This window comes from Octopus bimaculoides, chromosome 8 (genome assembly GCF_046866305.1).
Source record: "Octopus bimaculoides isolate indiv1 chromosome 8, ASM4686630v1, whole genome shotgun sequence".
In the NCBI taxonomy this organism is placed as follows: domain Eukaryota; kingdom Metazoa; phylum Mollusca; class Cephalopoda; order Octopoda; family Octopodidae; genus Octopus; species Octopus bimaculoides.
In genome coordinates, this window is record NC_142935.1 from 19787174 (window position 1) to 19813556 (window position 26383).

The following is a 26383-nucleotide window of genomic DNA, read 5'->3' on the forward strand; positions in this document are numbered from 1 at the left end:
GCCCAAGGTGCCATACATTGGAACTGAACCTAGATCCGTGTCGTTGAGAAGTAAACTTCTTACCACACAGTCACGCTGGTACCTACGAATATGCTACAAAAATTTTAAGTAATTTCTGAATGAAAATCTTCAATCATTGTTGTTGGCACTCCATCGCTTACGACGTCGAGGGTTCCAGTTGACCCAGTCAACGGAACAGCCTGCTCGTGAAATTAACGTGCAAGTGGCTGAGTACTCCACAGACACGTGCACCCTTAATGTAGTTCTCGGGGATATTCAGCATGACACAGTGTGACAAGGCTGACCCTTTGAATTACAGGCCAACAGAAACAGGAAGTAAGAGTGAGAGAAAGTTGTGGTGAAAGAGTACAGCAGGGTTCGTCACCATCCCCTGCCGGAGCCTCATGGAGCTTTAGGTGTTTTCGCTCAATAAACACTCACAACGCCCGGTGTCTGAGAATCGAAACCGCGATCCTATGACTGCGAGTCCGCTGCCCTAACCACTGGGCCATTGCGCCTCCACTCTTCAATCATAAACTACGCAAAAATAACATACATAGTTATTTTATTATGGTTGGATGATTACATGGAAAATATAATAAATTTTCCTAAGCAAAAGTTAACAAAGAACAACTGAAGGAAACTAGTTTTAGTATTTAGTGTTGGACAAGAAATAGTGAATATTCTAATAATGACCTCTTAGAAATAAAAGAGCAGGGTCATCAGTTTTAAGAAAATAGCAATAATTAAAAATCATTTTAATGAAAGTGAAGCTCTTTTTTTGAAGGATTCAAAAAAAAAAAAAAGCTTTATTTAGAGGCAAGGAAAGATTTATAAAAGGAGATGGGTTGATGAATTATTATTACAATGTAATGAAAATAAGATTGCAAACAGTAATAATGACTGTAAGATAAATGTTGGCGTTTGAACTTACTAATCTTGCAGAAGAATCTGATCAGAAGTATTAATGAGAAACTGCTGTGTATATATATAGAGTTCTTAATCAAAGACAGATTTTTGGATTAATAATGAATGAAGAGCTCACTTTTGATCTATAAACGATAATCCAAATTGTCTATTCTTTCTTTAATTCAATCTTCATGATATATTAGTTTCTCAAATGAATCACCAGCAATTATCAAGGGAACCACATCATGCTCATTTGATGTGCTAGAGTTAACAGACAAACCTCCCTCAAATCACTGCTATTTTTGAAAAACAGGATACACTAAATAAAGTAGTCCAGACACATTATTCAAGAAAAACCTGCAGGATGCTAGTTTGGATAATGTTAATGATAATTTTATGCACTTGATGAGAAGTGATGTGTTATGTCTTAGTAGCCTGGCTCCAGAAATACAACACAATTTGATCTAAGCAAAACCACTCCCAGAATTAAAAGAATATGTCAAATAACTGCTTAAATGCTAAAATAACCTTATAAATAGGTAATCTAGTCAATCTTATTTGGATCATATCATCCATTACATTCTTGTTTAGCATTCAGGAAGTTCAACAGGGTAACATTCCATACAGAGCTATTCAAAATATGCAAAGATAAAAAAATTTTGAAAGAAAGGTTTCATTTGTTGTCCAAGTAGTTAGATATGTAGACATGTGTATACATGGATCATGCACATGTTAATGATATTGGATTGCATCTTATCATGGTAGATTCCTTTTCAGGGGTAATTCATTATCCTAATAGGGAGAACTCAACTAAAAAAAAAAAATTGATGAGTGCAATTGTCTTTCGGATTGTTGTGCTAAAAATTTGGGACAGTACTCCTAAATTTCATAACAGTTATCTCCGTTTACTCCAGTAATCTTCATTACTCCAGATTATTGATTGCATTCATTGCAAAAATATCTGCCTATCATCTGTAATCAAAAAGAAACTACAGAATGAATGTTTCAAGCAATTAAAATAAAGTTAAATGTGTTCTCTGCCAGAGAGAAAAATTTGAGTCATTTTGTCTCAATTCTGTTGTCATACTATTTCTTATGCGCAACAGCCTCCAAACTCATTTGCATTGATGTAGTGGCATTCATATCCTGAAAAGTGGCATGCATATTCAGTGAAGTAGCATTTCTATCTTGGTGCGATATAAAAAAGATATGGTTCAACACAGGAAATTGCAAAATTTGAGATGCAAACTAGAAACAACGCTGCTTTCATAAGAAGGAACAGGAGAGGAACATTGGTTCATGCATACCAAAACTGAAATCATCATCATCGTCTTTCTTTAATTTTCATGATTCAGCAGAATTCAAGAAGCCTGAGGGCTGTATTGGCCTCCAGGGTCTGTGTTAGCAAGGTTTCTATTACTAAATGCCCGCCCTGATACCAACTACTTCACAAAATGTACTGGGTTCGTCTTTGTGGCACCAGCACTACAGGAGTCAGCAAACAACACACATGATAAGACCCCCTTCCCAGAGTGGGGTGCAGTACTGAGGAAAGTGACATTGTACCTGGTGAAGAGAAACTACAGTAGGAAAGAGGGATAAGAAAAGGTGTCTTGTAGAGGGGATATCTGGCTACAATTGCAATGTTTCCTTGCAAAAGAGTAACCACACTCTATTTTCCATTAAATAATCTTAATACATGGTAGGAAAAGAAGAAATTATGAGTCAAGGTTTCATGATTAACTAATGATGATGAGGCTGATTGTAATTTAAACATCACTAAAGTAGCAGGTGCTTGTTAGAAAATAATAAAACCTAAAGGACTTCCCTAAATTAGTGAGACATGGACAAATATGCCTTACTAATGTATTCAGTGTCAATCAACCATTTGAGAAGATATTAATTACGACAGCCAATATTGATCATATTTTATGTGCAAGAAATTTAGTTGAAATAACCTGATTAACCTCCAAATCATGTTCAAAATTCTATTTGAGATTTTGCTGATATTTGAAATGACAATTTCTCTTGTAATTTGCATATAAAAAAGACTATACTGTATAATAAAAATAAAGAAGTTAATTTATGTTCAACTTTTGTTTTTTAAAATGGCAACCTTACTGAAGGTTTTTTTTTGTATCAGATAGAAGAGATTTATTTTTTTAAATGTTACATTCTGAAGCAAAAACAGTACATGTGCTATGATTTACAGGGTAGAAAAAGGACACAAGAAATCAATGCAGTGCCAGTCCTTCAACTATTTTTCATTAAATTTAGAGACATGGATTTTCATAACATTTTTAACAACATCTCATTGATAAACATAAATTCAATTTAGAGAATGAAATGAATCTGTTTTACTTATTTCTAACCCTCTAAGATGTATTTATATAACTTAAATATATTACATAGGCCATCTCCTAAGCACGGTTATTTCAAAGAAGATAATCATTTTCTGTGGTTAAAATTTTTAATTTGAAATTAAGGAATTTTAATGAAGATGCATATATTAGGTATAATAATATATTTTTAAATATATCAAATATACAAATATATGTTTGTTCCATATTATAGCCTAGTAAACTATTATGAACTAATTCATTTAATTAGTATATATATATATTGCTTAAAAAAAACAAAATATCACCAACTCACATTGTCATAATCTCTAAAATAAACTGGACTGATCACCTGGTCAATATTTCTGATCATAATAAACTCTCAAGTAATTTGTTATCTTCATTTCTTTGTCCTTCTACCTGGCAGTATTTTATATTCAGATGTTTGTCTTGAGGCCAATCCTTTTAGCCACATTTTTTTTTTATATGCAGGGATACAATGTACCTATTCTAAAAAGAAATATAGTTTGGCTTTATTCTAATAGCTTATTTAAATGCATTTGACTGTTGAAAAGTTTGTGATAATGAATACTGATAGATGCTGATAATTTTTTTTTAACATATCATTGACATTTTAAAGAAACAGAAATTGAATGTGTCGTGTTTTCCCAGACTATATCATCAAGTAATTTCATTGCATATTAGGAAGAAATAAACATTATATCTGAAGTGAGGATTTTAAATATATTCTTTTTATGTAGAAATAAACTATAGTTTTTGTAGTATCTTTACAACTCAACTCTGATTGTACAGACACTATGACCAAAGGCATTCCACCTGTGATCATACCATCTTTTCATGATTTAGGACTACCTGATCCAATATTTATTTTGTCTTTCAAGACAGTAATATGTTATTTAAGGGAGATTTGGTTGCTATTTCTGCTTTGTCCAGCAATCCCATAAGTCACTTTCATTGACTCATTAAGTGAACTACTAACATAAACAGCAAACTTAATACACAAATCAAGAGACTTATTCTGATTGAGTAGTTAAGAAGTTTGCTTTTCAACTACACGGTTACAGGTCTGATGCTGGCAAGCCTCTTCTAGCAGAGACTCAAGTTGACAAAAGTGAAATTTGGTGCAGAAGCCTGTTGGCATGAGCATTCCTGGTTCTGGCTGGTAAATTTAATCTCTCACCCTTTTAACTCCATAGGGTGCAGTTGCCAAATTCCACTCAGCTCTATTTCAAGCATATGGGCTAGGTCTCAGACCAGAGGGTAATCTCCTCCCTCTCTCCCATAAAATTCAGAAACATTGGAAAAGATTAAAAAGATTGAGAGAAAGTGATCATTAATGACTTATTCAAATTTCAACACATCCAGATTATAAATGATTTCTTAATCTAAATGGAAATATGTCTATGTATGGCACTGGTATGAAATACTAATGCTGTCATATAGTAAGAGAGAAATATCCATGGATACAGAATAAATATTTCCTACATACATACATACATACATATATAAATATATATATATATATATATATATATATATATATATATATATATAACAGAGTTCATTAAACAATACCTTAAAGCATTTTGAACTGATCTAAAGTTTTTGTAAATGAAATTTAAAAGTTTAATAGTGCCTTAAGAATTTGTCAAGGAATGTATCATCCATTAAGGCGGTGTTCCAGCATGGCCGCAGTCAAGATGACTGAAACAAGTAAAAGAATAAAAGAATAGAATATATTTTGACATCCAAGCTCGTGTTAATTTTATTTCACTGTATATCATAACATTTAAAAACTTCTACATTTTTCACACATTATGAACAAGTTATTTATTTGTATTTAGAAATTAAGATTGTTTTATTATTCAAAAATAAAATATTTAACAAATTGCATATCATGGTACTTGATATCATTTGCTAATCTACTGGAAGTCCTTAACTCATAGATACAAAATATCATTTTCTGCATACATTTTATAAAAACTATATCTTTGACATATAAATTTTTAAAAAATTGAATTGGTTTAAATAATTTTGATAACTACTTTTGTTAAATAAACATACATTTACATGCTAACACAGATTTCTTAATAGATTGCTTCATGTGTATACATTTATTTTTAGTAAAATAATCAGCAAGCACATAGTATAAAACCTTGATCCGAGTTAATCAAGAAAGTAATCTGATAAGCCAGAGTTTTCAACAACTCTCTAATTCTATATAATTTTGCTACTCAGTTAAATCTTTTTTGTTCTGTTCTATAAAAGAATATTCAAGAACAATTTTTAAAAATTAAATCTGATTGTCTACTTCTTAAACTTTTACAATTTTAAACATTAGAATAACTGTATAAATAGTTCATTAGCGATGTAACTCTTTAGAAAGAAAAATAATTCTAAATGATAGCATATCTATGGCTACTAGCTACACTTTAGAAGTTCCAGCTGATAAAGTATAATTGCACCACAGATAAAAAAAAGTTAGCTCTCTCCTGCCTGCAGGTAAAATTTTATTTGAACTAAAACCATATTTATAATGGCAGGATAAATATATTATAGAAATAATTAGATACTTGACAAATTATTGGAGCTGACCTCTGTGAGTAGTAGCTTTTACTTATACTGTAATTATAAACTGTTAGTTGATGAATTTAAGGGAAATCATTTCAAGGAAGGTTAAAAAAATATCAAAGATTCAGCACAATCTCTAGCATTAGACATTTCTTATATTTTTAAGTGAATCTTTAATTTTAATAATTTAACTATTTTAGAGAAAATTATTTATACATATTATGCCAACTGAAGAAGTTAAGATACAGTTAAAACAACACAAGTTTTTTTTGCTTAAATTTTAGAATTAAATGTAATTAAATTTGTAGAACCCCATTCAGTATTTATTTTAGACTCTGAAATCTGGCTGGAAGTAATAATTGTGTGTGTCATTTCAGTGGAAGCCAAGACAAAAAATTATTATTAAACAAAAGATTGTGAAGTGTGACTAGGAAAAAATATGTGTGAAATCAGTAATAACGGAGCGAATGGGGTTCTTTGCAGATGAAAGTAGATCATTGGTGAATAGAAACCATGTTGATTAGAAGCCTGAGTCCTGAGAGATGTTTCTGTTGATAGCATGACTATAAATAGGAGTACAGCATTCATCATAACATGATTTTTAAATATTATAAACAGTTTATTTAGAGCATTATATAATAATTATTAGTGCATGTTAACAGTTAATAAATCTTTATATAGTAATTAACATCACAGAGAAATATGTTACAAGTTGGTAAACTGATATGAAAGCATTTCCATTACTTCATACCTTCATTCACTTAGATAAAGTATTTTCTAGAATTCAAAAGTTTGTTATCTTATAAATTTAAAATTGTTAATATTTTACTTTTTGAGAAATGTAAAAAAAAAAAAAAAATTACAAACAAAGCTTTGAAAATAATTGAAAATCTAGATACACTTGAAGGAAATGGATTCATACGTCAGATGCCAAAGGTTGAAATACTCAATGTCACATGCACATTACTCTATAGTTTACATACACATACAAATATGCACATTCATACTTACATTATTATTGCATGCTATATTCTGTTTAGATGTTAGTGCTAATTGCTATATAATCATTGTATAAAAGTACTTACCTACACCCACATCAATAATATTTTATTTTTTTCACCTTTTTAACTTTTTGGACTTGAAACATTTTTCAGTTCATTTTAAGTTATGTTTTTGTTTACTTGTCCAGGAAAATCTCGACCTGGGAAGTTCAAGCATGATCTACATTCTGATTATGACTACAAGGCGGTTAATGTCATAAATTGTAATCAAAAAGAGACAGAAAGCATATGTAGATTCCGGCATAGCTTTCCTTAAGTCCTTTATGCCAGTTTCTTGCCTTGGAATTTACCAGCTGTCATCTGCATATCTTATCACATTACAAAATCGGAAATTTATTCATATTAACTACCATCTGACAATCCATCATCATCATATAAGACATCTTCATACAGTACATTCTCACTTAGAAGTATTCATCAATCATCTAAATATTCTGCAAAAAGGGAAAATAAATTTCAAATGTACATAAAAAGGAAAAGTTACTCATCCATTAAATTTTGCTAGCATTTCTTAACCAAAACACTCTTCCATTTAATTTTACAGACTTTCAGCAAATTTATATATATATATATATACATATATATATATATATATATATATATATATATATATATATATATATATATATATATATATACTGTAGATTCTGATATTTTTTTAAAGCCTTCAGGAGAAACAAAGCTTAAATAACACTCTTCAACAAATCTACAAGAAAGGCTTTATTAATAAGCAATCGTCTAGATAAAATTACTATGCAAAAATATATAGTTTATAAGTTAGTGAGATTCACCAAATGGCCGCCCAACACTCATCATACATGTGATCAGCTATTCAACTGGCTGGCTTGTGACAAATGTCAGTTACTGTTTGACCAGCTGCACAATTACCAAACGGAAACACATTACTCAGGACTTGCGGTAAAGTGCTCAATGATATTATATTTTTTTCTTCACTTGCTTCCTCAGATCTATGTGCTGTTTGCATACCCAGATTTTTTGTGACATTATTTGGATATATATCAAAGTATTTCAAAGAATCATATTTCCTGAAAGGGAATTTAATATTTTGATAAGAGATACGTTGAGTTTAGGTTAGAAATATCATTACAGTTTTCACTTAAACAAATTAAAATCTGCTGCACTAAAAGTAATTACTCTATTCTAATTACCTAAATTTTCTCAGTATTAGAAGCTTAAATTTAATCATTAGTGAGTATTTATAAATCTACTGATAGCTTTCGTGACAGTCCAATACTTAAGTTAATCATTAGTAATAAACACAATTTGGTTTAATAAATAAATCACTCAATAGATTGAATCCTATGTCCTTATCATTTTAAAGATAATTGAGCATCTGACTAAAATTTATAACATATATATTCACCTCTACAGTAATTACTTAGTAATAAAATGCTTTAACTAGCTATTAGCATGGTAAACCTCTTTTAACCCTTATTGAATTGAAATCTTTCATATTTTCCATATATTTGAGCCCATAAAAGATGCTATCTGTATAAGAATAGCCTCACACTAATATTGATGTTGCTGGAAAAATTAAGTGATGGCTGCAACAAAAGACAAAATTATAAATTTTTGGATAATTTTAATAACAATATTGTGAATATGAAGGATAAGTAATATAAGTAAATTAGTAACAAAAGTTTAATAACATGCACTATTATCTTTCTGAGTGAAAACTATGATTAACATCTGTTGAGTGATAACTTTCATTCCAAGACACTTTAATTGCTAAGTCTATTAAAACCTTTTTAAAAACAGCTCTGACATCTCTTGTCTCATTTAAATGCCTTAAAAGTTCAACAACATATTTTAGCTGAATAATTTCACAATCTACTATCAGATAGTAACAACATAACTTATTTTGTATACAGTGGGCCATATACTAAGCTAGTAGAATTTAATATTATCATAGGATTTCGAATTTAAATCAGCTACTGAACTTTTCTCAATTCTCAGATTATTATTAAAATAATTTTTGATATTTAACAAATGACAAACCCAGGATAATTCTTTCAATTTAAGCAAGGATAGTTGTGTTATCTGTGAAAGTAAAATTTTAGAATATTTTAGTAATAATATTGTAATAGCCTTCCTCAAAACTTATTTCTTTTACTTGTCATTCTCTAGAATTTCATGTAACTCCTCTCTACCGTCCAATTTCCTTGAAATTACTTTCAAATAATAATTAGGTTTTGTAGGTTGTATTAAAATGCAAAGAGATATTTAAATTTATACATGAGGAATAGTGTCAAAATGTTAGGTTTAATTAGGTGGGTTCATAGCCTTAATGAAAGCATTTGAAACTAACTGAACACAGATATCTAAATGAGAAAGAAAATATTTAGATATTTTTTTCCATTATCACACATTTTTCTCATGTAAATTTTCCACTAGAAATATTCTAACAATGGATGAAATACATTATTCATTACAATGAATAATTTCATGAATAATATTTTATAGAACAAGAAATGTATTATACAAACTACTTAAAGGTTTTATTTTATGAATGGTATCCTTTGTTAATTATTAACAGTAATGAGGAATTAACTACCAGTTCTTGAGGCAAACTGACAAGAGTATATGAAGATACAGTTATGAGGTAACACTTATTAAATGGTACCTCTAAAAAAAGTTTTGGAATACTTTTGCCAAAAAGAAATATGAGATCATCAATCACCAGATATTGCTGAGATAGAAATATGAAATGTAAACAATATTGGCTGTGATAAATGAATTCAAATAAAAATTTCAAATTGAATTGAATAGAGACAAAATTTCAGCATATGATGCTGAATTAAATTTGAGAAAACAATTCTAAAATTAATTTTATTTTAGAAGTGACATTAACTGATTTCATTAGATATCTGTTCTTAATTAACAAAAGTAAATGTTTAAAATTACTGAAGTTAAACCAAAGTTCAGTTATAAATTAACAAATATAGTTTTTGATATTATTTTGATATGCTAAGAAATAGACATTTAATACTTCATAGAAAGCAAAATCTTGATGGCACCTGTGCCCAGCATCGCCTTCCTGGCACTTGTGCCAGTGGCATGTGTAAAGACATTCAAGCGAGATCGTTGCCAGTGCCACTGGACTGGCCCCTGTGCAGGTGGCACGTAAAATACACCATTGAGTGTGGCCGTTGCCAGTACCGCCTGACTGGCCTTCATGCCGATGGCACGTAAAAGCACCCACTACACTCATGGAGTGGTTGGCGTTAGGAAGGGCATCCAGCAGTAGAAACTCTGCCAAATCAGATTGGAGGCTGGTGTAGCCATCTGGTTCACCAGTCTTCAGTCAAATCGTCCAACCCATGCTAGCATGGAAAGCGGACGTTAAACGATGATGATATAGTTAAAATATGATTTATTTTTTGTTATATTTTCATATAAATAGATATTATAAAAATATTTTTTTAATGGGAAATACTGTAGTTGTGATTATAGTATGAAACGCAGTAACATAACAATACTAGAATTGCTCAATAATCAATTTTGGCCATAAAATATTGAAAACATATTAATATATATACATAAAAAAATAGTTACATCAAAAAGATGCTGCTACATCACGCACATTTGGTGAACGTAGCTCTGAGCAGGAGGAACTAATGTTTTCAAACTGTGTGTAACAATCACTGGATGTTTTGACTGAATCATAAAATTCTCTTTTTGGTGGGTTGGCAATGGTGACCGAATCAATACCATCTTCTTTCCCTAGCTTTCAGCTCCTCTCTCATCTGTGCTTATTAAACTTTCATCTGGAATTAAGACATCCATTATGCATCATCCTTTAAGCAATTAATAGACTAGACATAATAATTTGAGAGATTTTGTAGAAGTGTATATATATTCCCCACATGCTTTAATATTGCCTTTCCATTCAGTGAATTATATTTAACTGCCAAGTTAAAGGCTGTTGCATTATGTATATCATTATTTCCTTTAAGGCTATTAAGTTAATCTATATGGAAAATTTTCAGAGAAGTCCCAGAGACATTTATTTACTAATTACCAATATTATTCCTGTACACTTTGAAACAGTATTAGTGCCAAGTTCTGCTTCTTATAAATTACTTTGAGATAATCAAGACATTGAAACATGCAAGATGGAAATATTCCTTCAAGAAATTCATTTACATTCATAGGAATAAAATAATATGCAAGATTATGCAAAGAAGCTTTTCAGCTTGTAGACAGTGTAACTGACTCGTTAATTTATCATACAGCCTTAATTAGAGTGGTACAATAAAGAGCTGTTTGAAACTTTGTAAAACAAAATAAAGATATTAGCATTTTTCATCAGCATATTGTTGAAATGCTCAACATTTGGGTAAATAACCAAACAAAAGATTTATTTATTATCAGTATTATTGTAAAAACATTTATTTCATATCCTAAAGAAATACTGAATTTACAAGTTTACAGTATGAAATTTTAGCTGAAATTCAGAAATTTATTAAAAATTAATAATAATAAACCATAAGCATTAGTTTATATCAGATTTCTCTTCATATTTTGATAGATTGATTATAAACCTAACTTGCCTGTAGATTAATTATAAACCTGCCTCACTTGTAGATTAATTTAAACCTGACTTACTAGTGAATGTCACTGAATTAGATTTTAAAATATTCTTAGATTTCTCAGAAAAGCATTTTGAAGAATATGCAAATGATATGATCTTTTCACAGAAAAATTTAGATACTTTAGAGTTATCAAACTTGTGAGTATTTTTTTCACCATTCATTCCAAGACTTATACATCTAATTCTCAAAGGTATTTTTATAGAATTAGTTCAGTTATCTAGTATAACAAATAAGTATAAGGAAGTCTTTAAATAAAATATAATCAACTTTAAAATATTCAAAATAATATTTAAAAGCTTATCAGAAAATATGATACAACACATAAAATATATTATTTTACTTCTAGTGATCATCTTCTAATGAGCAGCAGAGACAGAATTATAGCCTTTTAAAACTTACAATAACTCATTTTAGTCTAAATTTTAATATTACATTTAGAATACAAAAGTTTAGAAAATTTGATTGCTAAGTTGGGCATTTCATTTGGTGGGGTCTAATACTTTTGATGTCACATCTAATCTATATATTGTCTGCATCCAGTTATTAGAAATGTCTTTTTAAGTATTCACTGCAGGGGTAAACATTTATATATGGTCAATATCACAGTTATTTTATTTTGGTTATGTGACTGAGACATGGAGATAGATGAAACATCTTACTTCTTTAAGATATTTCACCTGTTTCTACTAACTTTTTTTTTCCCGAGAAAGAAAATAAATTAATTAAATTAACCGTGAAGAAAATGAAATTACCTTAGAATAATTATGTATATAAAAGCTTTAAAAAATAAATAGATAGAATAATTAATAACTCTGTGACACAAAAAGCTATGTTAAATAAAATTACATATTTCTCTTCTTGTTCCCACCTAAGATGAGTCATAAATTAGAAAGGCCATCTAGCTGTAAAATACTGAATACATTGCATTTAATGTATGCTAATACTGAAGCAATTGATAAAAAAAAATTTAAGAAATAATGCTTAAAAGTAACCAATGACAAAAAATGTAGAAATTTTACAGCTAATATTTTTAACAATAATTCGATGAACATCAAATCTGAAGGTACCTTTTAATTTGATTTAAAATGATGAACAATAATTTTTAGTTATCTTTTTTAAGTTCAATTACTTTTTGAATTCAAAAGTTTACAGATAATAATAATAATAATAATAATAATAATAATAATAATAATAATAATAATAATAATAATAATAATATAGGCACAATTTAATTGACCATACCCCATATCTAGTGAGAAGGGCATAGTCAATTAAATTAACACCAGTACTAGACTTGTACATAATTTTATTAATATCAATATAATAATAATAATAATAATAATAATCATAATAATAAGTTGCTTTTTTTTAATTTTTACGTGATTATTGCTATAAATATCATTTGATATCACCATTCACATCACACTATTCCTGGAGCTTTGTTCTCTCTTGTGTCAAGGCCATAATCCCTCCATAAATATCACTGTATCTGTTCAGTCATCCTCCAACATGATCATTAAAATCCATTACTCTTATGAGAATGTCATTATAATCTTTCTTTGAGGTAGTATACATTAAAAGCCTCATAGAACTGGTCCTTTCATTCATCTAATTATCATATTCATAGGACATTAATAAAGATACAGTGGCTATCAATTAAACTTGATTATGTTTAATGATATCATTCCTCACCTTAGCTACTTCAATGATTATATTCATAGATTTAAATTACCTTTAAATCAGTAATTACTACTTGAGGAATTTTCTTGATGATTTGTAAATATATATATATATATATATATATATATATATATATTACTAATGTAAACAATAAAATATACAACATATCCCTTAACTCCTAATGTACTGTAATAATTCTAGCATGCTAGAAATAGTTTCTATTACCTTAAGACATCTTCTAGTAATGCAAATATGAGGTTGTTGGGATTTTTCATGAATTCCCAATAAAATACCCAGACACTGAAAGCAGCAGGTTGGCAGAGTTGTTGGAACATTGGACAGAATGCTCTGTGGTATTCAGTTCAACTTTCAGCATTTTGAGTTCAAATCACTCCAACATCAGCTTTGTCTTTCATTCATATGATGGTCAGTAAAATAGTACTAATCCAGTGAAGTGGATTGGTGAAACTATTTAGACAGACAGGCAAGATGTGCTCTGACAGTAATTTCTGAGGCACCCCTGGTGCTACACTGTATTATGCCAAACAGTATTGGCCTAAGTTGGCATCCTTTCCCTTAGACAACAGTCATTATTGTGGAGAGGAGAGATTTGCACATAAGAATAATTGCTGGTCTTCCTAACAAAAAACTCTTGCCCAAGTCTCTGCATACATATACAGATGTATGTTCAGCTCAGACTGAAGTGGCCCCATCCAAGCATTTAAAATTTTACTTAAATCCCAGTTTCAACATAATGTATAAAACACAATTTTTGGCTAAATGATATTTTTCCTTATCATGCAGAATAAAACAAAATTTGGTGGAAGGCAGAATCACAAATGTAAATTCATGAGCCAAATTCAATTCCCTGTTGGAACCTTTTCACTTATATCATTAGTGCTTTTGAGTAAGGTATAAATTTCAGGATTACTCGTATCCTCTCTGGTAAATAAATCAGGCTTCATGCTTCTATATGAAAAGCTGATGATTGAGAGTCTATTAAATCTAGGTAAATTTAAATTCTTCCTCTAAAAATATGAATTTACTTCAGCAATCTTTGATAGTATAAAATGGTAAAATTTCTGAAATTTAGCAAAAGCATTGTTCCTTTAAATATTTTACTGTGACAAATGATTCATTGTAAACTGAGTTGTTCTTTTACAATTGTAAATATAAAATACTAATTAAATAGTTGAAATGATTTTAATTACATCGGAAATAGCATCACTCTAATCACCTCATCTCTTACAAAGATTTTAAATTATTCCTGCTTTTAATTACCCCTGCTATAATACGCTTTTAAGACATTCTGATGAATTAATAGGTTCAGTCATACTAAAGTTATTCTTTCATTTTTCGTCTTTCTTTACATTGTGATTCGTTGAAAAAAAAATTTATGTTTCTTTTGATGTATTGATATTCATTTATATACTTCATTACAAAATATTTTTGTGTGTTTATGAGTTTGAAACCATGTTTCTTTAAAAGATTTCTTTTTTCCATTATCTATCAAAAATTTAAAAACTGATCAAGACAAAATCTTGCTTCTTTAACTACTAATTACAACATTAATTTTTATCATTAAGAAATTTCGTTCAATAAATCATCATTATCTAAGTATCGTTCCAATCATTATCATCATTAAACATACAATATTATTCAATGAAAATTTCACTGACAGAAATATTCATTTAGTATACCTCGTGATAGATTATTAATAAATTCTTGTAAAAGAAGCAATGTTTTAAATTTTGATGAATATTCAAAGAGAAGGCTCTGAAAGAAGCTAAATTTCAAATTTGTAGAACACATAAAAGTTTGTGTTTTTACAAGACAACTCTTAAAAAAAAAAGTTACTTGTAGCTTAGGTTTGCATGCAAAAAGTGAAATTTGTCTGTGAATTTTTAGTAGGCACTTTCAAAATTATGCATGGTTATTTAACATTTTCTACTGTTTCATTTTTATTCTTTTTGGTAACTCCAAATTTGATAACTCATTAATTGGAGTAAACATGTATTTGAATATAAGAAAATTTTATCAATCTGCATGTGGCAATAATACATGTCATTCTTTTGATCTTTGCAATTTAAAGATAGAACTCTTAAAAAAAAAGAAGGAAAAACATTTCTTTGCTGTCTAATTTTTTTTTAACATCTTTCAAAATCTTATTGTCATTGATAATTAGATAATTGGTTTTGTAAAATATCTCCTCTTGAAAAATAATAATGAAATAGAAATGTATAAACAATATATTTTTATTTCAAAATTACATTTCATGTGGAAATATAATTCTGTTTCTGATAAATGTTTCCACTACAATTTTCTTTCTTCTACTGATCATATTAATACTAATAACTTTGTTACTCACAATGATTATGATAATATTAGTAGTATAATGAAGATGGAGCTTTGTTTCTTGTCATCCACACTCCCGAAATCCTATACCTAGCATTGCATATCTTTCATTCTGAAAACTGACTTTCAAATCCCCTTTTAACCATGAATTTGCTCAATACTGAAGCCATTAACTTTTTAGGCAGCATAAAAACCGCACTGATTTCACATTATCTCACATGGTTTCTGATTCATGAAGATTCCAACAGGCTCTGGGTAAAGTCTTTCCTATGCAATTGAAATGGCAATAATATAACATAATTAAAATAAAATCCCAAGGATATGAAAAAATTAATAATCATGTAAAGTGTGATATTTTTTTCAAGATTGCAAGCCTTAAATTTATACAGAACATCTTTCTTAAAACTTAAGTAATGAGCTTGTACAATTCTTTTTAATTTCCTTCAAAATGCTATAGACAGATATTGATATACCTTTAAGCAGCAAGAGAATCAAATTTGGATATCTCTTAGTATTACAATTAGTGAGGCATAAAATATATCTAGGCTACTTTTTACATTGACGTCCCAAATTGCTTAGACTTCAAATTCTATATTTTCTTTTAATAAAATGTCTTCACTCATAAGATTGATTCAATTGAAAACTCTGCAAAACCTGACTTTTTGTTTTCACAACTATGTGCACTGTTTAGAGATTTCTTAATTAATGATATTGCTTTGATGGTAAGAGTGACAATTAAAGTGATGATAGTAGTTGTGGCATGGATTCTATCAGTGGAAGCTCTGATGATGAGAAATTATAACTTGGCAATGAAGACAATGAAGAATATGATAGTAATGATGATAATGAAACAATACACAACTACTCTTGTACTTTCCAAAATAAGACTGCTTCAGTTGCAAAATGTAGTGTAAGAATATTATCTCACGTATTGAAATTAACATTTTCGGTTGTGAAGGAGTAAATTTTATTTTCATTTATCTTTTCTTAATGTCACATTAGCTATCAAGCTTTACAAATTTAGAAATAGTAAGTAAAACCATAAAAGTTTTATACTGAGGAAAGGTTTGGATTTGGTAGACAAAACAACTCTTAGAGATATCTACGATGAATTTACAATTTTTAAATATGCTTGTGTGCTTGGTTACTCATATAATATGCAAGTATTTATGATTAAACATTTATATGGACTTAAAATTTCGAGGTGAAATATATTGTCTTTCATCATATAACACCTACATTGTTGCTGCTCAATTCAGTTTGATTTAAGCTTAAGAGGCCTTAGTCATGCTAGGGCAAAACAACTTCTATGGTGCTTGTGCCAAAAAAAATACATCCAGCATACTCTTTAAGGTGGTTGTTATTTAGAGAAACATCCAGCCATAGAAATCATATCGAATCAGAGGTATTGAAGCAAGATGTAGTCCTGTGACCTGTCAAATCCTGATGACCTACCCAACCTATGCTAGCATGGAAAATGAATGTAAATGATAGTGGTAATGTGATGGTGAGAATGATGATGATGATGATGATGATGACGATGACAATGACGTCAACGACAATGATGATGATGATAGTGTTTTGGTGGTAGTGATGATGATAATGTTGATGAAGATTTTGATAATATAACATCCTTTTCACAAATAACATTCTTTATATCAACCATCAGGATTCCAAATTTACACTGAAAATACACTTTTTATAATAGAAAAATATTATGCACGCTTTCTATCATTTTGCATAGACTTCTATTTTTCATTCATTCCTAAGATTAATTTGTAAAATTAAATTTGAATTAAATCAAATTTATTTTTATGTAAGTTACTTTAAATTTATATTTAATTTAATGCCAGCTTAATTCAATATAGCTGATTTTCTGTCTTAAATTTTTATGGCATATCAATTCTCCTTGTGTATTTCTCAACAAGATGCTTTTGCAGCAGGTTCTACATTTTGCCATCATTTTATTCCATTATATGCTTGAATATATATATATATCATGTCTGCTAAATCTTTATAGAATTTATCACATACAAATTATATAATTTATATTTTTTAGATGGCCTTATAAGCCTTCTTATTCGTTTTCACTTTTACTTCTTAGAACACTAGTATGTTGGTTAAGAAACAGTGGTTTCTTGTTAGAGGCAACTTGATTTTGGTTTGTTTTAATTTATCTATAAGACCTGTCCACCACAGTGGAAGTGTTAAGGCCACTCCCCCTGTTGAAGATGATTGGCCAGCAAGAGTCTTGTGCCAGTTCCATGTAAAAGCACTCATACAGTGCCATATTAAAAGCACCCGGTAAAGTGGTTGGCATTAGGAAGGGCATCCAACCATAGAAATCAAGCCAAACACAGACTGGAGCTTAGTGCAGCTTTCACTGCCTGCCATTTCTGGTCAAACCATCCAACCCATGCCAGCGTGGAAAACAGACATTAAAGAATGATGACAATGATGGACGAGCACAATCTAGATAGTGATATAGTAATGAAAGTATCTTCACAACTTTTGATGACTGTCTATCTCCCACCGAAGAGGCTCAAAATAAGAAAAGCTCTGAAATTAAGACTTGCGAATTTCTCAGATGATTCACTCTGTTACCTACATAATATAATTAGTTCCAGAGCAGATAAGTTGAAAGTATTGAGGCTAGAAGACTTTGTCAACAAAGCGTTTCTTTTCACTTGTTCATTTATTTTATAGCTGCTTATCCATGCTACCATGCAACAGATGAATGCAAATTTTCGAGAAATTATTTTTGAAGCTGCATGGCCATACCTGTTTTTCGAATAAGATATTTTCACTCCACTCACCATCAAAAGGACAGAACTGACAGGCAATTTATTGAGATGATATCAGCAGACATCACTGTCCATAACTCAAACACATTTTCATATGAAGTGCAGTCAGTAAACATTCATAGAGTTACACAGACAGCACACATTCCCACATATATACACATACATATACAGGCATGTGTGTATATATTTTTATATATTTTAATATTTGTGTGTATATATATATATATATATATATATATATATATATATATATATATATATATATATATATATATATAATATACATATATATATACCTATATCTATATATATATGTTGGTATGTACACACACACACACACACACACATACACACACACATATATATGACAGGCTTTGTAGAGTTTCTGTCAACTAAATTCACTCGAATTGTTCACGGTGATGTTATAGTTGTAGACACTTCCCAAAGCATGTGGTAGAGAAGCAAACTTATTAGCCACATAGCCATGTCTGCACCCATCCATACAAAAGCTAAATGTTAGAATTAAAATGATGCCTGGTAGAAAAACATGTAAGGTAAAAGTGTAACTGCTGGTTCAGCTCTAAAATAATGAACCAGGTTTAATCTGCATTGATTTTATAAAGAGGATTAATTATATGTGAGCTATCAAGTGTTTGAATATCTGACACATACAGTATGTAGAATAATAGACATCTATGATAGTGTATACATGATATGTGAATGGTTGATTGATTCATACTGGGTGAAAGAGTAAGAATGTTGTGAGTTATAGAGGACAGTACCTCTAACAAAGATAGATTGGAGTAGACTGGGGTGAATGTGTTGAGGTAAATCTAAAAACATTTGGGCTTCTAAAAACCTAATGTGGAGATGATACACTGCAAACTGATGGTGAAACAGACACTATGAAATGACAATGTATCGATAATTTTTGTGTAGCCTGTCTCAGCTTTAATGATGCAGACATAATGAAAATGATGGCAAGAACATCGAGCATGATAATACAGATAACAATGACAATATTCATAATGCATGTTAAATGAAGTAAATGAATTTATTAAAATATTCTATAAGTTATGCATAGTAACATTCTATTGATAGAAACAGTCAACATCTTTCAAAAAATAGGATTTTAAGAAAAATATTCAATAGACAATGTTTAAAGCTCTTTAATTGAAATGAAGAATTATTTTTGTAATGCTTTATATTTTCTATTGCTTGTGTTTATATTAAAGTTATCATATAGTTCAATATTGCTTTTACATTTTAAAACTAAATGTATTTGTAAGAGAGAAAAATGCTAATGAATTTTATGTCCATTCAATCATATATCCTTTAAAGATATATCTTATGAAACAATTATCAAATATTTTCTAGTTGATCTGTCGATGGCTGGGTTGACAGTTAACATCCCATTATTTCTGCTGTTTTATATATCAGATGAAGGCACTTAACTCTTAGTGGCTTTGTTTACATAGCTTAAGTGGGTACTATAAGTTAGAACAACAGCTCACTGCAGTAGCAACAATAGAATTATGTGGTTAACACATATTTTAAGCAAGGACAAAATTGATTTTATATTTAAGAGATGAGGATTTGTTCTAAAAAACAAAACTGATTTGTTCTAAAATCCCCTCAAAAACTCTTCAGGAATATCTCAATGAGTCGCTAGTTTATGGGACTCACCAAAATCACAATGAACATATGAAATTTAAAATTTTGAATATGATCTCTAATTTTGTTATCCCATTGTGAAGTTAACATCTATAATTAGGAAAAAATTTTTGTAACTTTCCTGGTGTAAAGTTTTCATTCTGTCGGACTTCAAAAGCAAATACTTTTTGCAAATATCTTATCTTTTGCACATTAATTTTATAGAACTCTATACTGTTAAAAATTGGATGATTAAAAATCCATGTTTATTTATTTATTACTTTCTGCATATTTTTATGTCAAATATTAATAGTTTCATATTTTGGCTCAAGGCCAGCTATTTTAGGGGAGGGGTAATTTGATTGCATCATTCCAGTTCTCAATTGGCACTTATATTATTGACCCCCAAAAGGATGAAAGGCTAAAATTTGAGATTATGAGATTGAAACATTTTGATTCTCATAGTTCTTTTTCTTCAATTTGGAGAAATTGGTGATAGTTTATTTGTTCAAATTAACCATTTAAATTTATACTAGTCTAATGCCTTAATTTAAATCATTACTTACAGAAATAAATTTTTATTAGTGATGTATCTCAAAGTGAATTCATCTATATATAACTTATTTTACAAACCTTGGCATCCAAGGGGTTTGCAACCCAATGCATCATTAACTATTAATTTAGTTTGTGACATATTATTAACAAAAACTTATTTATATATTTTTTTATGCATCTACATTTTTGAATTTTTAATATAAACAAACTTTCTTACTTCTAAGATTAAATCATTTAATTTGATGGGGAAAGGTTAGAAGGTTGCTTTAATTTGACTGGTAGCACACCTATCTAAGTTACAGAAGGTGTATAGTTCATGTTTGCTTTTTCATTCAAGGAATTTTTAAGCTAATATATTACAAGCTATTATTTATTGCTGAATTTATTTCCAAATTCATTGTTAACCAAAGATTATTTACATTTCTCTTTTGTGTTTGCATTTGCATTCTAAATATTAATTATTTTAAAGTGGTAATTATTTATTTATGTGTATATGCCACTAATCCCTATTGAGAGTATATTTGATACATCAGATAAAGATCTTCTTTGATAAATTCATTTGAAATTTAAAACTGTCTACATAACAGTGATGTTATTTCTGAATCTGACAGAGGAAAATCTTACAGTATATTTTGCTAAATCTGTATTGTAAATCCTCAGAAGAATTCAATGCATTTAAGATTTTAAAATGTCTTATATGTTCCTTATTTTTAAATTGATCTTATTCTTCTTTCTACAAATCAGTAAAATTCTTCAGTAAAAAATCCAGTGAGATTAGAAGTGATTAGCAGTTGATTTTGATATGTCTACCATGGATGTATCTCTCTCAAATTCAGATCTACACGTTTATCATTCACAGTGTTCAATAAATCCAAGTAATAATTTAAAATTACAATAAGTAAAGGTTTGTTGATAAATATTACAATATTACTGATGTATGCAACCAGATGGTAATACATTTAAGGTCTTCTAATCCAAATGTTTTACTTGATATAATATTCACTTCCGATACATGCAAGGCTAAGAACTAGCTCTGATCAGCTTTACTCTCTTGCTATGAGGAATTATATCAAAACGTCTTAGCAGATTGTCATTCCTTGACAAATTTCAATAGTTTTGTGCATTATAAAAGCTTTATCAGGTATACCTATATATTTTGTTGCTTTGCCAAATTTGATGACAGCATTCAAATATAAAATAAGAATAAATAAAATTGAAAATGTTGACACCCACAAAAAATTTATATTGTAAGCAGAGTATAATGTTACATATATAAGCATTTCAAAGTATAAAATCAGTTGGATATTACAAGAGAAGGGAAGATTAGATATGGGTTTTTCAGAATAAGTTACCAAATGACAAGTGAAATTTTTACCATGAGAAATAAGTATATTTGAAATATATTAAATGTAACTTGCTATGGGATTCAATTAGGAGATTAAAAATGAAACATAGTGAAAAATATATTACAAATGTTTTGTATGGACTTAGTTTTTTAATGTTTTTATATCTTTTAAATGGTTTCTGAAACATGAGTTATTTACTTGAATATAATGCATGTTGGAAGACTTTCTGACTTTGTCTACTCAACTTTAACCTAGAAATAATGACTATTCTATTAGATTAATGTACTTTATCCAACAAAGCAAAAATATCAGTAATCAGGACATAGTTTTAACTCAGCATAGATTTAATTCAACAATGATAAATACTAAAATAATTTATATTTTTTAAAATTTGTACTCTTGAAAATATTTCTAAAATAATTAGGCAAAGCTAAGTACAAAATTTCTGCAAAAAATAAGAATAGAATGGCCACAAACTTGGTTCCTTTCCCTATGAGTAAACACTAATGTAATGTATTGCCTAATGAATAAAAGAATCATTTATTACATAAAATTAATCCAAGTATATATATATATATAGATAGCTAGATATACATACATACATACATACATACATACATACATACATACATACATATGTGTGTGTGTGTATATAGGTCTCCATCAGTCAGAACTGACTACTTAACTTGTGTGTGTGCAGACCTGGGCAACTAAATTTTTATTGAAGACTGGCAGTTTTCCCTACTCCATCAATGTTGTATAAAAGAAAAGCTGCCATTTTGCAAGGATCAGCTGAAAAGCTCATAAGCTGACCAAGACACTCACATGGTATGTGACCAAATGAGATATATTTTTCAGCCTAGTTCTCCTTATGATCCACACACTTTTTTCCATTGGTGTTACAATACTTGGATCCCATTGGTGAAGATGCTTTCATTCTGTTGCTCAAAAAGGTCAACAGCAGATATGACATGATTATCACTGTGATGTGGAGGCGCAATGGCCCAGTGGTTAAGGCAGCAGACTTGCGGTCATAGGATCACAGTTTCGATTCCCAGACCGGGCGGTGTGAGTGTTTATTGAGCAAAAACACCTAAAGCTCCACAAGGCTCTGGCAGGGGGTGGTGGTGAACCCTGCTGTACTCTTTCACCACAACTTTCTCTCACTCATACTTCTTGTTTCTGTTGTGCCTGTAATTCAAAGGGTCAGCTTTGTCACACTGTGTCACGCTGAATATCCCCGAGAACTATGTTAAGGGTACATGTGTCTGTGGAGTGCTCAGCCACTTGCACATTAATTTCACGAGCAGGCTGTTCCGTTGATTGGATCAACTGAAACCCTCGACGTCGTAAGCGACGGAGTGCCAACAACAATCACTGTGATACTGATTCCCAGCCAAGTGTTTTTTCATGTCGGGGAATAGATGATAATCAGATGAGGCCAAGCTAGAAGAATAGCTGATCAACCAGTTCAAAATCACAATTATGCACAGTAGCCATTGAAACTAAGAACATGTATGTTGCAGCATTGTCCTAATGAAACAAGACCCTTTCATCAGTTTTCCTAATTAAGCTTAGCACCAATGACATTTCAAGCACTGCTGTCACTTACTAATTGGTGGAACAAATACCACAAGGCATTTTGTCAGGAACTCTAACAATTCTACTAAGTCACCTCCTGTGATGAATTATATCCAACACTCTGACAACACAACCAATGTTGATGTCTTAATCTGATATAACAATTCAGAAAATATATAATTTGGTTTTGAATTTCAAAAGTCTAGTATGTGATTAATATTTAAAAGCATCAGGTGGTGAGTTGGCAGAAGTGTTACTGCACTGGAAAAAAATGCATAGCAGTATTTTCTCTGTCTTTACAATCTGAGTTCAAATACTGCCAAGGTTGACTTTGCCTTTCATCCCTTTGAAGTTGATAAATTAGGCTCCAGTTGAGCACTGGGGTCAATGTAATCGATTTACCCCCTCCCCGAAATTGCTGGCCTTGTGCCAAAATTTGAAACCAATATTTAAAAGCATCACTTTAAAAATAAACAATTTTTAACATATAAGAATTATGTTGAGACTCATGTGGAGTACAATATCTGGCTTGGAACATAATTGATGCGAAAATAAATATTTCTGTACATATGCTAAACATGTGATGAAATGAGATTAATAAATTCATGTAATAAAAGGTTTTAGCAGATGTTAATTAACCCTTTACCATAAAAACCGACCATATCTGGCCAAAATATTCTACTTGTTTTATATTCAAACTAGCCAGATCCAACCTCTCATACCTACCCAACAATATAATTCTAAAAATTAACAGTTACTTCATCAAAATCTCAAAGCTACAAGACATGCATGATTGATTTAAATAAATAAGCATTACTTTTGGCTGAATAATGTGAATGCTAAAGGGCTAAATACATTTTTCTAAACTGAGCATTAAGCAATAAGAGATAGAATTTCTTCTCATAAATGACACAGCTCTCTGCAGAATCAATTTAAAAAGCAACCTATAAAAGTCAAAACTGAGGAATCAGTTAAAAATATGCTAGAGGGTTAATGTTATCAAAATGGATCTAATTGGATGAATTTCTTGGGTAACAGATGTAAGTTTCTTGTAAGTAAAAGAATGACTGAATCAATTCTCTTGATCAGTATCAGCCATATTAGTTGTCTGAATTCATATTTTAGTCCTTATAAAAGCCAGTTTTGCAATACATATTAAAATACATTTTTGTTTAGTAAATTATTTTGTGTAGGGTTAGGTAGGTCATTCAGACATAGAAAACATGCCAAAACTGACATTGAAGCTTGGTGCTACTCTGCAGCTTGTTGCATTCTGTCAACATGGAAAACGAATTTTAAATGATGATGAGGAGGAAGAGGAGGAGGAGGAGAATATAGATATTATTTTAGTATGTTATGGCCTATTTTTGTAATAAAATTATTGAATTTTCATTTTTGTAAAAATTAATAATTTCAAATTTCACCGCATAAAATTAAATTATTGGTATTTCTTAGTAATAATTGAGAAAAATACAATTTTCAATTCATTTCAAACATATAAACAGTTGTTTACACTTTAATATCTTACACTGCATTTGCAGATAAAGCAATCTTAATGATTTAAAAATTAGTTTCAAAAACTCATAAAAATTATATACAAATATAATTCTTCTGAAAATCACTGAAATTACTTTCAAAATATTTTAGTGTTAATTTCAGCATTTAGTTCATCTGAAAATATTTAATGAAAATGATATTACTATGTTCAAAATTAAAATTAAAAATATAGCATCTTAAGGTGACTTGCAAATCAGAATATGTTAATTCTAAATATGAAAAATATGTATATTACTCTGAAACAAATAAATATAGTCTTAAACTAATTGGCTAGTGGTGGTCTGCATGCATGCTTCGTATACTGCAAGATGAAATAGAAACTACAACTAGCGCCCCTCACCTTGACAATTTCCCATTTTGAGCAGCTGTCTGGCTTCCGTGCCGGTGGCACGTAAATAGCACCAGCATGATCGTTACCAACGTCGCCTTCCTGGCACTTGTGCCAGAGGCACGTGAAAAGACATTCGAGCGAGATTGTTGTTAGTGCCGATGGATTGGCTCCTGTGCAGGTGACACGTAAAATACACCATTTTGAGCATGGCCTTTGTCAGTAAGACATTCAAGGGAGATAGTTGCCAGTGCTGATGGACTGGTTCCTGTGCAGGTGGCACATAAAATACACCATTTCGAGTGTGGTGAGTAGGACATTCAAGCGAGATAGTTGCCAGTACCGCCTGACTGGCCCTCGTGCTGGTGGCACGTAAAAGCACCCACTACACTCTCGGAGTGGTTGGCGTTAGGAAGGGCATCCAGCTGTAGAAACTCTGCCAAATCAGAATGGAGCCTGGTATCACCTCCTGGTTTACCAGTTCTCAGTCAAATCATCCAACCCATGCTAGCATGGAAAGCGGACGCTAAACGATGATGATGATGATTCTTTTATCTGTTTCAGTCATTGGATTGCAGCCATGCTGGAATACCAACTGCAAGGCTTTTAGTCAATCAAACCAGCCCTAGTGGTTATATTTTTTAAAACCAGTACTTTTTCTATCAGTCTCCTTTTTGTTGATTTGCTAAGTCATGTTGACATAAACAAACCAATACCAGTTGTCAAGCAGTGAGACACAAACACAAACAATCACATCTGTACATCATCATCATCATCATCATCATCATCGTTTAACGTCCGCTTTCCATGCTAGCATGGGTTGGACGATTTGACTGAGGACTGGTGAAACCGGATGGCAACACCAGGCTCCAGTCTGATTTGGCAGAGTTTCTACAGCTGGATGCCCTTCCTAACGCCAACCACTCAGAGAGTGTAGTGGGTGCTTTTACGTGTCACCCGCACGAAAACGGCCACGCTCGAAATGGTGTCTTTTATGTGCCACCCGC

At 30.4% G+C, this 26383-nt stretch overlaps 1 protein-coding gene and 1 long non-coding RNA gene across 11 annotated transcripts in view; one reads left to right on the forward strand and one right to left on the reverse strand.

The window, feature by feature from the left end:
- Window positions 1-26383, forward strand: part of LOC106878173 (uncharacterized) — a 1399830-nt gene that overhangs the window by 1288371 nt on the left and 85076 nt on the right. For 2 of the 10 annotated variants that reach the window (XM_089356159.1, XM_089356160.1), the window contains one exon: window positions 7030-7344. The exons of the other annotated variants lie outside the window; for them this stretch is intronic. In XM_089356159.1, coding sequence (XP_089212285.1) covers window positions 7030-7157 — 128 coding nt within the window. In that variant the 3' untranslated portion in view covers window positions 7158-7344. Of the gene's footprint in view, window positions 1-7029; window positions 7345-26383 lie in introns of those variants that run through there. 10 annotated transcript variants of the gene reach the window in all.
- The window catches only part of LOC149134327 (uncharacterized), a 118523-nt gene that overhangs the window by 59451 nt on the left and 32689 nt on the right, over window positions 1-26383 (reverse strand). The window lies entirely within an intron of this gene.